This window comes from Bidens hawaiensis, unplaced genomic scaffold (genome assembly GCF_021521415.1).
Source record: "Bidens hawaiensis isolate Kalapana, Puna unplaced genomic scaffold, B.hawaiensis_p1.1 tig00003182_1, whole genome shotgun sequence".
Taxonomy (NCBI): Eukaryota; Viridiplantae; Streptophyta; class Magnoliopsida; order Asterales; family Asteraceae; genus Bidens; species Bidens hawaiensis.
In genome coordinates this window covers 1,162,038-1,176,414 of record NW_027491173.1, presented here as the reverse complement: position 1 = coordinate 1,176,414, position 14,377 = coordinate 1,162,038, and the positions used below count along the sequence as shown (strand labels likewise).

The 14,377-nt window shown below is 35.2% G+C and overlaps 2 protein-coding genes across 2 annotated transcripts; one reads left to right on the top strand and one right to left on the bottom strand.

Annotated features, from left to right (window-relative positions):
- The first annotated feature begins 316 nt into the window (after positions 1-316).
- LOC143622529 (putative flavin-containing monooxygenase 1) lies at positions 317-2,739 on the top strand. Its single transcript, XM_077093647.1, has 5 exons — positions 317-777; positions 1,377-1,614; positions 1,695-1,870; positions 1,964-2,322; positions 2,397-2,739. Exons 1-5 carry the CDS (start codon positions 340-342, stop codon positions 2,737-2,739), a joined length of 1,554 nt encoding a protein of 517 aa, XP_076949762.1. The 5' UTR covers positions 317-339.
- A 1,346-nt stretch (positions 2,740-4,085) lies between these two features.
- LOC143622528 (glucose-6-phosphate isomerase, cytosolic 1-like) lies at positions 4,086-13,422 on the bottom strand. The gene is made up of 8 exons (XM_077093646.1): positions 13,354-13,422; positions 5,709-5,786; positions 5,445-5,600; positions 4,691-4,787; positions 4,574-4,616; positions 4,428-4,495; positions 4,243-4,327; positions 4,086-4,158 (listed from the first exon to the last, which is right to left on the bottom strand). The coding sequence occupies exons 1-8, from the start codon at positions 13,420-13,422 to the stop codon at positions 4,086-4,088; spliced, it is 669 nt and encodes a 222-aa protein (XP_076949761.1).
- Between the last annotated feature and the right edge of the window lie 955 nt (positions 13,423-14,377).

The following is a 14,377-nucleotide window of genomic DNA, read 5'->3' as shown; positions in this document are numbered from 1 at the left end:
TTAATGCTCTACCTATATATATATATATATTACGATTTTCACGGGGCATGGAAGACAGAAATGGAGAGCCGCCACATATCAAAGTCAAAGGAGACACAGCAGCCAAACTTGATTGGTGGAATTCAAAGCCAAACTTGAATTTGTGGAAGGTGGTGTGGAATTAAAAGTCCACAATTAATTTTTAAGTTGGACCAGGAGCCCGACGTAGAAGAAGGCAAACATAAATTAATTTTTTTTTTAATTTTTTTATTATAAACTTTTCAAACTTTTCCATCTATATATAGTTTTATAAATCACAGTCGGTTCAAAGAAAAGTAAAAATAAAAAAGGACGTCTATAATGGGTAAGAAGCAAATAGCCATTATTGGAGCTGGTGTTGCTGGCCTCAGTGCTTGCAAACACTGTCTTTCAAAAGGTTTCAACCCCATTGTCTTCGAATTAGAGTCCCAGGTTGGTGGTGTATGGACTAAAACCATTAGAACCACCAGGCTTCAGACGATCAAAGACACATATCAGTTTTCAGACTTTCCATGGCCACCTTCAGTCACAGGCGACTTCCCTACCCAACAACAGGTGCTAGACTACATCCACTCCTACGCCACCCATTTCGATCTCATCCACCATATCAACTTTAATTCTCGAGTCAAGGGGATAAGCTATGACGGACCCTCATCAGATACATGGTCCATGTGGAACGGCACTGGCGACCCATTTCCTCCCCAAGGCAAGTGGAATCTCACCGTGGAACATACTGAGACCAAAACCAAAACCACCAAGGTATATATGGATGATTAATATATTATTGCGTGTGTTTTCTATTTGTTGGATCTTCTATCTATTAAACCTTAATTAGACAAATGAATCAAGAACCAAGAGCACGTAACTTGCATAAAACGTTTACGCGACTCTCTTCTAATTTTTTGAAATTGAAAAATTGAATTACATCAAAATAAAGGAAAACTAACTGGCTTGTATAGCCTACGTAGACTTGAATTACGAACGGGACTCCAACACAACTTCAAAATTAAATAAATAAACAAAAGATAAACTTAAAATTTAAATTAAATAAAAGAGGTAGCGGCGCAGCTTGTTGCCCGCTTGCCTTCTGTTTCGATGTAATCCAATAAACAATTTATAATTGAGAAAAATTGAATGGAGAATCCTTAATCCTTTCATATTCTCATTAATTTATCACTTTTTAATTAAAAAAAAAAATAAAAGATAAAGATAATTAATAATTAATTTATTATTATCTTGATCTCCTCCAAGCCCCCTATGAGACCAAAACCGAACCACCCTTATACTTTCCACATTAGCTGTTCGAGTCCTCAAGTTGGCATTGCACCAAGTTTTATATTATCATACTTATAAAACAGGTTTACACCGTGGATTTTGTGATACTCTGTGTGGGAAGATTTAAAGATGTTCCAAACATACCACAATTCTCGGCTGGAGAAGGCCCAGAAGTTTTCTGTGGGCAGGCTATACACTCCATGGAATACTCAGCTATGGATAACCAAAAAGCTGCTGAGTTTGTGAAAGGGAAAAAGATTGTGGTTGTAGGGTTCGGGAAAACAGGTATTGACATTGCAAGAGAGTGCGCGTCTGTCAATGGTTAGTTGGCTTTAACTTTTTAACTATATATGTCTTGCTCGTCTTAATTTTGTTTTAATTATGTGCATGCTAATTCGCAGGCCCAGAACATCCATGTACAATTGTTTACAGGCATGATCACTGGAAGCTTGGAAGCTGGTTTCCATGGGGAATTTCATTGCAGGCTTTGATTTATAGCCGCTTTCAACAGCTTCTGTTTCATAAACCCGGTGAAGGTTTTTTTCTTAGTCTTGTGGCAACATTACTCTCACCTCTTGTAAGTCAAACGTTAACCAAAACTACACCTAGACATTATTAATTGAATAGTAAATTAACCCTAGACATTATTAATTGAATGTTTGATTATCAGCGTTGGGCAGTCTTAAGACTTTTAGAAACCTACATCAAATCGAGTCTTCAGCTCGCTAAGTTTGACATGGTGCCACAACATAGTTTCTCTATAGATTTGCACTCAGGTTATCTTATCTATCTTCCAAACCCAGAAAACTTTATCGATACGCTAGAAAAAGGAAGCATCAAGTTGAAGAAATCATCACATTTTAGCTTTTATGAAAACGGGGTTTTGATCCCTGAGGATAACACACATGTAAGAGCAGATATAGTTATATGTGCTACAGGATTTAACAGTAAAAAGAAGATCAAGGATATTTTCGAATCCCCAACTTTTAGTCACCTCATTGAAAACTCACAACGAATCGGTCTTTACAGGTTAGTCATTCACTCATTTGAATAGAGAATTAATTACACCCTGCGCCGGTAACTGATAACGTTATAATTACCAGGGAATGTATTCCTCCAAGGATACCACAGCTAGCGATCATTGGATATTCAGATGGTCTTTCAAGTGTCTTTGTCTCTGAATCAGCGTCACGATGGGTGGCAGCACTTCTAGAAGGTAAGTTTAAGCTACCAACCATTAACGAGATGGAGAAGGATGTCGAGAAATGGGACGCACTTATAAAGCGAGTGTCTGGTGAATACTATTATAATTCGTCATTTTGTGGTTTAGAAATTTGGTACAACGATCAAATATGCAAAGATATAGGTATGAATCCTATGAGAAAGAAAGGACTATTCTCTAACATATTTCAATCATATGGTCCCTCGGACTATGCTGAAAACTGAACCTCATTCTTTCATGGTCTTGTCCAAGTTGAAGTCGGGGTTAATAACTTATCAGTTTGCTAAGTTAATAAGTTATCAATTTTGTTTCATTTTTAAGTAAGGTAATGGCCAGATTATGGAAGTTACCATAATAAACACCAAAATGATTTGGTTTAGATGTATTAAATTGTGTAAAGCAGCAATCCTTAAGGTGGATTGAAGGTTCAAGTTTCATGATGGACTTAATGTCGCTCAATATTTTATAAAACTACCGTAATAAATATTGTAATATAGTCGGGGTTTATAATTATATGTTTTAACTAAGACTAGTAAAAGAGCCCGCGCGTTGCGGCGTGTTTCCCAATTGATGTTAGATTCATAAGAAGCGGTCATTACCACCGGTTAATATACATAAGCATTTGGTAGCGATTAAGTAAAAAAGTTAACCATTATGTTTGAATACCAGCTGGTGTTAGATACACTTCTGTTATGTATTACATATCAACCCATTCTTGGTTTTTAAACATAATATTTCGCCCATCCAAAAACAGTCTTAGTGGATTGTATGACGCATATAAAGTATAAAAAAAACACTTCCTATGCATGTTACACGTCATAACAGAATGCCAAAAAAAGAGTGTGTGATTTTCAAACTATATTCCGCGAGGTATTTATATCATAATTTACAACCATATCAAAATGACAGAATATCAAGTTTTCTAATGGATACATTAGTGCATATAAGAATATTAATATTACAATATCCAGCCTTAGAATTTGTTCAATGCACCAAGCCTCTTCCCCTAGTTCGATAGCATATAAAGGTTTAAAACAAAATATACAATAAAGAAAAATTTATGAAGAAGTCAAGTGGTAGTTTGGTACCTGAGTCATTGTCCATAAATTGGGATTGCTGCCCTCAGGTTCCTAAGCATCCATCATAAGTTCATAACCCAATGACTTAGTAGGTCCTCCTCTCACAAGGGATGACATTAAAGGTCTCGTTAAGTAATTACTCAGAATCCTCATTTAACAACCAGTCAGTTAACATAATCACAAAGAATACATGAGTCACAAAAATTATTATTACCAACTATTTAATTGTGTGAAGAGAGAAACACTTATATGAGATAAGTGATCCATAATTCGCCCGATGTCGCAACTTGCATTGAGATAGATTCATATGATAATGCACATGGTCCGTATGGTATAGCCATATTGCAACTTTAGTCCCCAAGTTTTAAAAATTACATATTTAGTCCAACAGTTTTCTCAAATAGTAAAAGGTAACAACATTTGTCTTAAAGTAGAGGTTATCTTTTGTGTTGATTTTTTTATAAATGACTAAATTACCCTTAACATTAAAACTAAAAAACGGTAAAGAATAAAACCTTAAGATTTGTGCTAACAGCAACCATATGCTTTGAAACAGCCTGCGACCTGAAAGCAGCAAAATTATATGTTTAGTATGAACAAAATATATAAAATTGGATTGTTATCGGATCCAAAAATATTGATAGAAACATAAGTGGTGCAGATGAGATCCATTCCCTCAATGTCCAAGCATTCAGCATCCTCCCGGCTGTAGTAAAAGTTTTTGAAACCACAACTGCATTAAATACACTGACACATCTTTAATCATAAAAGATAATAAAGTTTTATAGCACCTGAATAAATACAAACTTATACAGATAATAAAGTAATATCACCTAAAGTGGTCTCGGGATTCAACCCTGAAATATTTCTTGCTACGTCTACTGGATCAACATTAGCCAGACTGCATAAACACCCGTATAATAATAATAATAAAAATAATAATAAGTAAGATCTTGCCTAAAAGATTATGTATACTTACAAGCGAAGCTGGCGCCCTCCTGCTAATTTACTTGCCCCGGGATCTGCAAATACCCAAAAAAAATTTTTATGATGAACCTGCTAATATCTAGTTCACATGTGAAGTTAAAAAGGTTACCTGCTTGAAGAGCAGTGTGCACAAACAACGGGCCAAAGAAGCTTCCACCAATACCAATAGCAATCACATTGGTCAATGCTTTACCCGTGGCTCCAACCTAACTGATGGAGACCCACAACAACATATGCATGCATGTGCATGCTCTATTGATGACGTGGAAGTAGAAGTAAAAGACCAGCTCACTAAAGCTATCAAGTGGGTCACTCACATTATTGCTGCTCCATGAGTTACTTTAGTGCATGCATGTTTTGTTATTTTCTATTACTATTTATTTATTTCAGTTATATTCTTTTAGTAGTGGGTAGCAGTTGTTGAATATGTATTCACCACTTCCTGCTAGTTAGGAACATGGGTTGTCTTTAGCAAGTTTGTAGCAATTAATTCTCTATGTAAAACTCTTGCATGCAACAGAAAATGGCAGAGAATTAGTACCCAACTTTTATTCGCAGATTTTGCAACTTGTGTTTGCATTGCTAGTTTATCTTTAGTCGGGTAAACGGTGTTCTTTGGATCTTATCGTTAATACTAGTGGTGATCTCTGTATCTAGTATTAATTATAAGTTGCCCTACGTGTTAATTCGTGTGGTGTTATCTGTACCACGGATCAATCGTAGTCCCGATTTTCATTCGGGACACATGTTGAATGTAACTCAAAAGTACATTATAGTTATAGTTATTTTTATAATATAAATAATAATAATAAAAAAAAATAATAATAAGTTTCATACAATCAGATTATAATAAGAATAACTACCCAAGATTCGTTGCGAACTTTATCTGAAAACTGATGGATTTTGTCCAAAACTTGCCAAACATCGGGAACCACATTCTTTCCATCACTGTTTATTGTTGTGTCCTTTGAGGCACGAAGAGCTACATGAAGCATTGACTTGTTCTCTGTGCTGTTAATCTGGAGTATATACAAAACTGGCTCAGCTATTTTCTTAAAGCTTTCTTAAAGATAAGATTCAAATAAATTGAATGAAACAATGTGTGGAAAACTAAAAATCTAATCTACCTGTAATGGAATGTATACTGAGAAAATAGCAGCCAGCTTCAATATGTCGACCATAGAACTTTCGGCTTCTTTAAGAAGCTATATTATAACAAAAAAAACTGCCATTAGAATGAAACTATGAACAGTATTAATAATGTTAATTACACCCATACATAAATGTCACCCAAACATAACTAAAGATCAAGACAAGTGCTTTCTCCAAACAAATCGAGACTTAACACTCTTTAAGTGAATGCCCATTATGTTATTCTCAATAGTAATATCTTTATCCATAAACTTCACATTCAACTTTGGCAAAGTGAAGGCAAACCTATTATAAGAGAGACTTTGCAACTGATATAAACTTCCTTTTTAACTGACTCGGCTTATTCAAGGCCGTGCTAATCAAATTATCACTGCGCAAAAAAACAGGGGGCCCGGGCCCTCACTAACCTTCGCCCATGCACAGAACATGTTTTAAATACATGATTCGTACACCCCCTTCCCTCATATTTAGTGAACATTTTTCAAAACAAAGTTACAAATAAAGTTTTGGTTAATCTAAGTCCACCACCAAACATGGGGGAGACCTACACCCTGCAAATTGGGCAAATGCACTCTATCAAATGATGAAATAGAACAAATGGGTACACATAATAGCCCTAATAATTTCTTATTTGGAAACCCAACATAAAACAATTAGGCCGCATTTGTTTCACGGAAAGAAATGAAATTGGAATTGGAATTTGCATAGTATTTGGAAATGGAAGGAATAGGATTTGGAATCTGAACATTCCAATTCCAATAAGAATTGGAATCTGAAGGAATTGAAATCCAATTCCATTCTTGGTGTGTTCGTTTGACAAAGAAATTGGAATCGAGTTTTTTATTTTTTTTACGAGAATAATGGTGGAAACACTTTAGTTTTTTTAGATTTTTTGTTTTTTATTTATATTTTGTGTTATGATTTTTTTAATGATTTTTTAGGGGTTTTCTATTAAGATCAAAAACCCCTCAAAAAGATATTCAAAAATAATAATAAAAAAATTATAACTCAAAATATAAATCGAAAACAAAAAAAGTAAAAAAAACAAAATATTTTATTCGTTGTTCTCGTTAAAAAAAATAAAAAACCTCGAGATAAGATTCCAACGAATTTACTTGAAATCCTCCACATTTTGGAAGGATTTAGAATCCCATCATTTAAAGGAATTTGAAGGAATTGAATTCCAATTTCAATTCCTTGACAACCGAACGCATCAAAAGGAAATTAAGATTCCAATTCCAAAACGAACACACCATGGGATTTTAATTCCAATTCCTTTGAATTCCCAAGAATTCTGTGAAACGAACGCACCCTTGGTATAAATTGAGACCTATGGTGATCTTACATTTTTCGTTTTCGGTGGAACGGCTAAAAGAGCTTGAAATATATCCATGGATTTTGAGTCGTTCAAATCTTCGATAGGAGCGGCTGGACTGAATGCGATGATTGAATACAACTGTTTTAACCTCTCACAGTGTGGTAATAGACGAGGGATCGGTCGGTTCGGATGCCCATTTAATTGCAGGGGTTTCATATTAATTGCAATTAAGTATGATGCCGGAGAGTGCAATTAAGGTTGCTGGCGGTGATTTCATTAAATTTTACCCGTGTCTTTTCCGATGTGTTGTAATTACCATTTTGTCCATCCATTATATGTAATATATATATATATATATATATATATATATATATATATATATATATATATATATATATTCTTGTGTTAGTTGTGTTCTAAGAACGTAGGAGTCAAAGAAATATATGCTTCGTTGTCAAACATTTTCTTAGTAACCGTGACAAGCAATGAAAGCCAAGAGAACAAAATTAAAATCATACGTCAGAGTAACATAAGTATGGTTTAATGTATATTAGTAACTCCGTAATTTAGTTTAAACGTAATATATCTTTACACCTCTATATTCCTAAGGTTAATTGTTAGGTAGTGTTTAGGCTGGTCTATGGTGGGGGGCTTCGAAGCCTCTTCATCCGGGCACTAGGGGCATCAAAGCCCCAAGCTATAATGTCCCTATGTGGTGAGGGGGTATCGAAGCCCAACATTTTTTCTTTCCCATAAAACAAACAAAAAAAAACATAATAATATATAATACAATAATAATATAACATACAATAAAAATAATAAACAAACTAAATTAAATATAAAAACATATAAACTAAAACTAAAAAAATTACATCTATTTTTAGCCGTTGCCGTCATGTTGCTTTTTACTCCAAAGATGTTCAACCAACTCCGATATAAGGATGAAATTCGTTTCCCTTCTTTGTGTTCTTAATAAATTAGCAAGTTTCTCATCTTCGCTTAGTGTTGAGATTGGCTCTGGATCATCGTTATACTCACCTTGGCAAATTGCGCTACCCGAGTCCTCTAATATCATATTATGCAAGATAATGCAATTGTATATTTTGTTTCTTAACTTATCCATTTGTCAAAAACGAACCGGTTGTCTAATAATAGACCAACGTTTCTTTAATACCCCGAATGCCCTTTCGATGTCCTTTCTGACTAACTCGTGTTTTTCTTGACGTTTATCGTCAATAGGGCACGTAAAGCTAAGAACCAACGTGGCCCACTCAGGATAAATACCGTCGACCAGATAATATCTGTATTTGTAGTTGACATCATTCGTGGAAAATGAGGTGTCGGGTGAGACTCCGTCTATTATGCGGTCAAAAATATTGGACGCATTTATCACAACTACATCATTGTTTGCACCGGGCGTTCCAAAAAACACATGTCATATCCAAATATCAAATGATGCAGTCGCCTCAAGCATAATTGTTAGGCTATCATGATCACCCCGATGATATAGACCTTGCCAAGCAACTGAGCAGGCTTCCTAAGGCCAGTGCATGCAATCAAGGCTACCAAGCATTCCGGGAAAACCATGTCTTTGTTGATGCACCTCGTATATTTTTTGTACGTCACTTTGAGTCTGCCTCCTCAAATATTTTTTATGATATAGTTGAGGAATACCTAAGTTTAAAAAAGTTTATAAAATTTATACTCAAAATATTAAGGTTTTGAAATAAATAATAAAAATAATATTTAACGTCCCAAGTTTCATGATGTATTTAAAAGAATTGGGTTTAATTAAATTGTAAAAGATAAATGTAATTATCTAAAGTACAAGGGGGTTTAGTGTCATTAGATGAAAAGTTAAACATGAAACCCTACTCCCTTCATATAAATATAGCCACCATCTTATTTAATAATCCTCATCACATCCAACCTCTTTCTTTACCAAATCCCGTTTTTGTGAGAGCAACCCGCAAAGACCCGATGATTCCCGGAGATCTAACCATCGGATCGGACTCAAATTTTAATTGACTGTTCGTAACATATAAACGAAGATTCCCACCGATCAGATTTTCTATCAGAGGTCGTGAAGTCCAGTTGCAACTGTTTGGGTTTTCGGGCAACTATAGCGGCAGTTTCCGGCCATGGAGAGCTGATGGGTTCATAGATCATGGCGAGACGGTTCCATGGCCGCTTTAATCACTCAATTCCGAGTTCGTTTGATATGGTTTGGGGTTATTCGAGTGATTTCGAACATAAACTTCAAAGGTATGTTTTTATTAAAAAGGCTTACTTTTCGTGTACAGATTTGTATGAAACTTGGTAGGATGACAGATCGGGCCACAGGTAGTGATAAATTAATGAACTTGTTAGTAAATGGGTTAGTTGGTTCGGTTTAGGTAAAACGAGTAGCGTTCGGTTCGTTAAAAGGACGGGTAAACGAAGTCGGTTTTGCACGAAATTTAATGAGAGTAAATCGGGTTGAAACAAGTAAGAAAGACATAAACTTCATGTTTAACATGTTGTTTGGAATGAATCGGGACGAACGGGTGGCGTTCAGACCATGTAAAAAAAATGAGTTATTAAGGTTGCTAAGGTCACATCTCGTTGGAATAGTAAAACGGGGCATAAAGAATGGTTAAAAGGTAAAAAAACTGAAGGAATGGAAAAATTAAGAAAATGATGAATCGGATGGCACAGTGCCGAATCGCATCGCATGTTGGTTCAGAGACATGCGATTAATTGGCATGCAATGTGACTGGTTTGCTTCCATGCGATGCGACTGGTTTGCATTCAAGCGATGCGATCGCTTGCTCCCATGCGATGCGACTGGTTTGCATTCAAGCGATGCGACTGGTTGCTCCCATGCGATGTGACTGGTTTGCATCCATGCGATGTGACTGGTTTGCATCCATGCGATGCGACTGGTTTGATCCCATGCGATGCGATTGATATGGGAAATGCGATGCAGTTCGTTAGGGACTTCACTGACCTAGAAGAATGATTGGGTTAGAATTAGTTAATTGATACTATAAATTATTATATAGATAGACGTGGGCAACTAAGGAGAACTGTTACAATTAACTCCGAGAGGAACAGAATCCAGGTGAGTTCTAGCCCATTATCTGTGTTACGTTTTTTTTGGGCTGTGTGCATACTACGATGTGTTAGATTAATACACTTACCTTAAATGGTAACTGTATATTGGATATATGTTTGTGTACGAATGTGAATGATATAGAATGATTAATTATTATGCACGTAGTTTGATATATTAGTTATAATTGAAGGAAGCAAAAGAAATGTAACGAAGGTATGGTTGTATGGTACGACAAACGGCACCAGACCCTAATAATAACCAAGGTATGTAGGATGCCGGATCCTTATAATTTCCGAGGTATGTAGGATGCCGGATCCTTATAATTTTTAAGGTATGTAGGATGCCGGATCCTTATAATTTCCGATGTATGTAGGGTGCCGGACCCTTATAATATCCGAGGTATGTAGGGCGAAATGTTCTTAAAGAAGTCATATGAAGGTAATGTAAGCATAGAAGTAATAAGTAAGACAGTAAGAATGTATGAAAGTATGTATGTATGTATATATGATATATGACCAGGTAAGTATTTAATACGCATCTCCGGACGCGTGTTAATAAGTAAGTGTATGTAATGTATGCTAATTAACTAGAACTCACAAGCGTAGCTGACTTTTGGTATGCACGCAGTTGAGTAGAATGAGGCTGGTTGCTTAGAGGGAGGCATGTGGCAAATAAATGAAGGATGGCATCGAAGAGAAGGAAGATCCACGTGTTATTATGTTTCAACGTTTAAGACGTATGTTATTTTACTTAAACAAGTACTTAAGTTATGATTGAATGTATGACTTTTATTTTCGCAAATTGTTTTAATTAACTTTGATTTCCGAATTATGTGAATGAGTAAATCTAACCCGAGCAAAAGTAGGGTTCCCGAGAGCGGGGCCTTACATAATAATACTCACATTCGTAGAACGTGTGAAGCGCTTCGCAACCCACTGTCTCCGACATTAGTAAATATCTTCCATAGCGTCGCTCGTAGTCCTGTACGCTAGTTGACGAATTGCCGCAGTGTATTTTTGCATAGGAGAAAATCCCGGTTTACCTCTCGCGTCCTCCAGTTGTTAGAAAAATGCATAATCGTGTTCTAGATCACCAACTATTCGTTAACATAGTTTGCGACTCATCCGAAAACGACGCCGAAATCATTTCGAATCAAAATTTGCGTCCGTTGAAAAATAATCTTTCATCAACCGGTCACGAGCACCTACACGATCCCGTTGAAGATGAGGTCATCTTTTTCATAGTTGTGAACTTTCACAAAGCTCGACTAAGAGTCCAACAGCCTCTCGAATAGCACTAAATATCGCTTCATCCTCTAAATTCGAATATGAAATAATGTCGATATCGGGGTAGTAGTCGGGTGTCGTGGATGATTTGGAAGACATATTTTAGGAGAAAATTTTAAAAAGTTTAAAGAGGTGAATGCGATATTTATAGAGATTGAGTGAATGATATATATATATATATATATATATATATATATATATATATATATATATATATATATATATATATATATATATAGGGAGAGGATCAAGAGAAAATTCACCTTTAGAAATAAAACTTAAAAACTTTCAAAGAATTATTTTTAATTAAAAATAAAAAAATATTTTCAAAATTCTGTTTTAGCCATTATTCTTATATTTCACTTGAAAAAAATAAAAAAAACCAAAAAAAAAAAACCGCTGTAATGCACATACGTATTACTGTGCGATACAGTTGTATTACACATGTGTATTACTATGCATTTTTGAGTTTAATAGTGTTTTATTGCATATATTCAATATTTGTGTATTGTATATGTGTAGTAGTGTTGTATTATATGAAAAAAAATAATAATAAAATAAAAGTCGATGTGGTGCATATGTGCGTTAATGTTGTATTACACATACGTACTAATGTGTATTCGATGTGTGTATTAGTCTTATATTCGATATATACAATAGTGTGTATCAAACATGTGCAATAGTGTTGATTCTATGCAATACAAACACTTTTGCATATAATCAATGCACACTATTACATATGCGTACTATACCGACAAGGCTTTTTTTTTGGAACCAATAACAACATATAAGAATAATGGAAAAAAAGAAATTTCAAAAAAAATTTTAAAAAAAAGTTAAAAATAGTTTTTTTAGAAGTTTTTAGAAGTTTTTAAGTTTTTCTTTAAGAGGAGTTTTTACTAGAACCCACCCCTATATATATATATGTATATATACACATACATATATATCTTAAATATATATAAACAAAAGCTCCCTATTTTCTCTTAAGCCATCAGATTGCATTATTTGTAAATGGTGATTTCTCATGCATTTAACCCAGATTCACGGGTATGGTCTCACCAAACCAAGCCACTAAATGCGTTATAACATCTCATTATATTAAAAATTAATCTCACCAAATATTTGATATGAAAATCGTATAAAATAAAGATATACTAAAAATTAATATCCGATTTTTTTTTTTAAAATATATTATTTATAGTTATGAAACAATTTTATAGTAAAAAAATAAGCGGGACATGGGTCTCATCAAACCTAGATAGCTTCTAAATGGGCTATAACACCTCATTTATTTGTGAAACTCTTTCATCAATAAACCTTATAAATATATTATTAATTTCCTTAAAATAAATAAAATCAAAATACAAAAAAATATAAATATTAGAAATGTAAAATGTAAAACAGATCTTGTATTCAAACCCTAATTTAATTTCTTAATATGGATTTCGTTACGTTAGCGATTCTTTTTTCTTTTAACAAATGAGCATACATATATGTTGGGACCAGGATTCTTGATCCTTATGGATCAACTATTCTTGACAGTCGACTTCAATTTATATTCTAATATATTTTGAAGGTAAAACACGTGCTTACTGGAATTCCTACTTTTACGTAGAGCATATTTTACCAGGTCCATCCAGCTCGCCCATGTTCATGAACGGTCATGAAGAAAAAGTAAACAAACGTGGCTGGATTTGTAGGAATCAGTTAGTATACGTTATAATTCTTCGTATTTATATATTGAATAGAGGCTGATCACAACACACATCACATAGCACACTTAGAACTCTTAGCAAAAACACTCTGTAATCACAATCAGCCTTGATTCCATCTCTTGTAATTCCTTTGAGCTTAATATAATTGGTAGTGATAATTTTCACTACCCGAGGTTTTTATGCCGGCGTGATACTTGTTACCAAGGGCTTTTCCTCATACAAATCTTGTTGTTCAACCTTTACAATTGTTACTTTGATCGTTTTGTTCATACTAGCACCAATCTTCACATACTAGTTTGGTTACTTGATCCTTAGACCGATTTTTGACCAAAACAATTTGGCGCCCACCGTGGGGCCATTGGTGCTTTAATCCCAAAAAAATATTACCTTTATTCAACCCCTACACTCAAAATCATTACACAATGGCCTCTCAAGGAAAAGCTGTTTCTACAACTGTTGCTTCAGGTGTTTCGGTTCAAGTGTCTTTGCCACCATTACTTGTCTCTATGAAGCCACAAAAGCCAATAACCGTCGCTCAGAAGAAGGAGACTGCCGTTTTCTCCCAATCAAAATCCACTACTGCATCCCAAACGGTAACTGCTAACAATGATGTTTCTGTTTTGTGTACACAGATGAAGAACTATATGGAGCAGCATAACAAGACCAATCAGAGGATCCTCCATGAGATTGAAGAAATTAGGAGAACCAGGAAGACTGCTGAAGACGCAAGTCCCATCATGCCGAGAATGCTTGACTTCAGCACCCCAGATTTCCCAGGTCAAAGGTGTCCAACGTCCTCTTACCTTCAACAAGAATCCTCGGATCTCTTCCACAAAGGATACTCAGCCCAATATTCTTAAGGATCATCTATCCTTCAACAAGGATCCTCTAGCCAACACTTAAGACCCTCCAGTCACCATTCACAGGGATCCTCTGCCTTCTAGCTTGGATCCTTAGGTTTCCGTCAAGGATCCTCTACTCACCATCTTCAAGGATCCTCCGTCTTTCAACCAGGATCCTTAGGCTTTCAGACATAATCCATCATTCATCAGCATCCAGGATCCTATTACTCTTATGGGAAAGAACCTTTGAAGGAGCCACGATCAAGGCCAATTGAGGTCCATAAAGGAGCTTTATACCCATGCAGACCACTGCTACTGCTGGACCAACCCTTGATGCTGAAACAGTGTACCCCAGGCACAGGCTATGGAGCGAGATCTTTTGA

Coding starts and splice junctions, on each gene's coding strand:
- LOC143622529 (XM_077093647.1), top strand. CDS start 340: ATGGGTAAGAAGCAAATAGCCATTATTGGAGCTGGTGTTGCTGGCCTC. Junction 778..1,376: donor CCAAAACCAAAACCACCAAG/GTATATATGGAT, acceptor CTTATAAAACAG/GTTTACACCGTGGATTTTGT. Junction 2,323..2,396: donor CAACGAATCGGTCTTTACAG/GTTAGTCATTCA, acceptor TATAATTACCAG/GGAATGTATTCCTCCAAGGA.
- LOC143622528 (XM_077093646.1), bottom strand. CDS start 13,422: ATGAACAAAACGATCAAAGTAACAATTGTAAAGGTTGAACAACAAGAT. Junction 5,787..13,353: donor TGTATGAGGAAAAGCCCTTG/GTAACAAGTATC, acceptor GTTATAATATAG/CTTCTTAAAGAAGCCGAAAG. Junction 4,328..4,427: donor GAATCCCGAGACCACTTTAG/GTGATATTACTT, acceptor TATTTAATGCAG/TTGTGGTTTCAAAAACTTTT.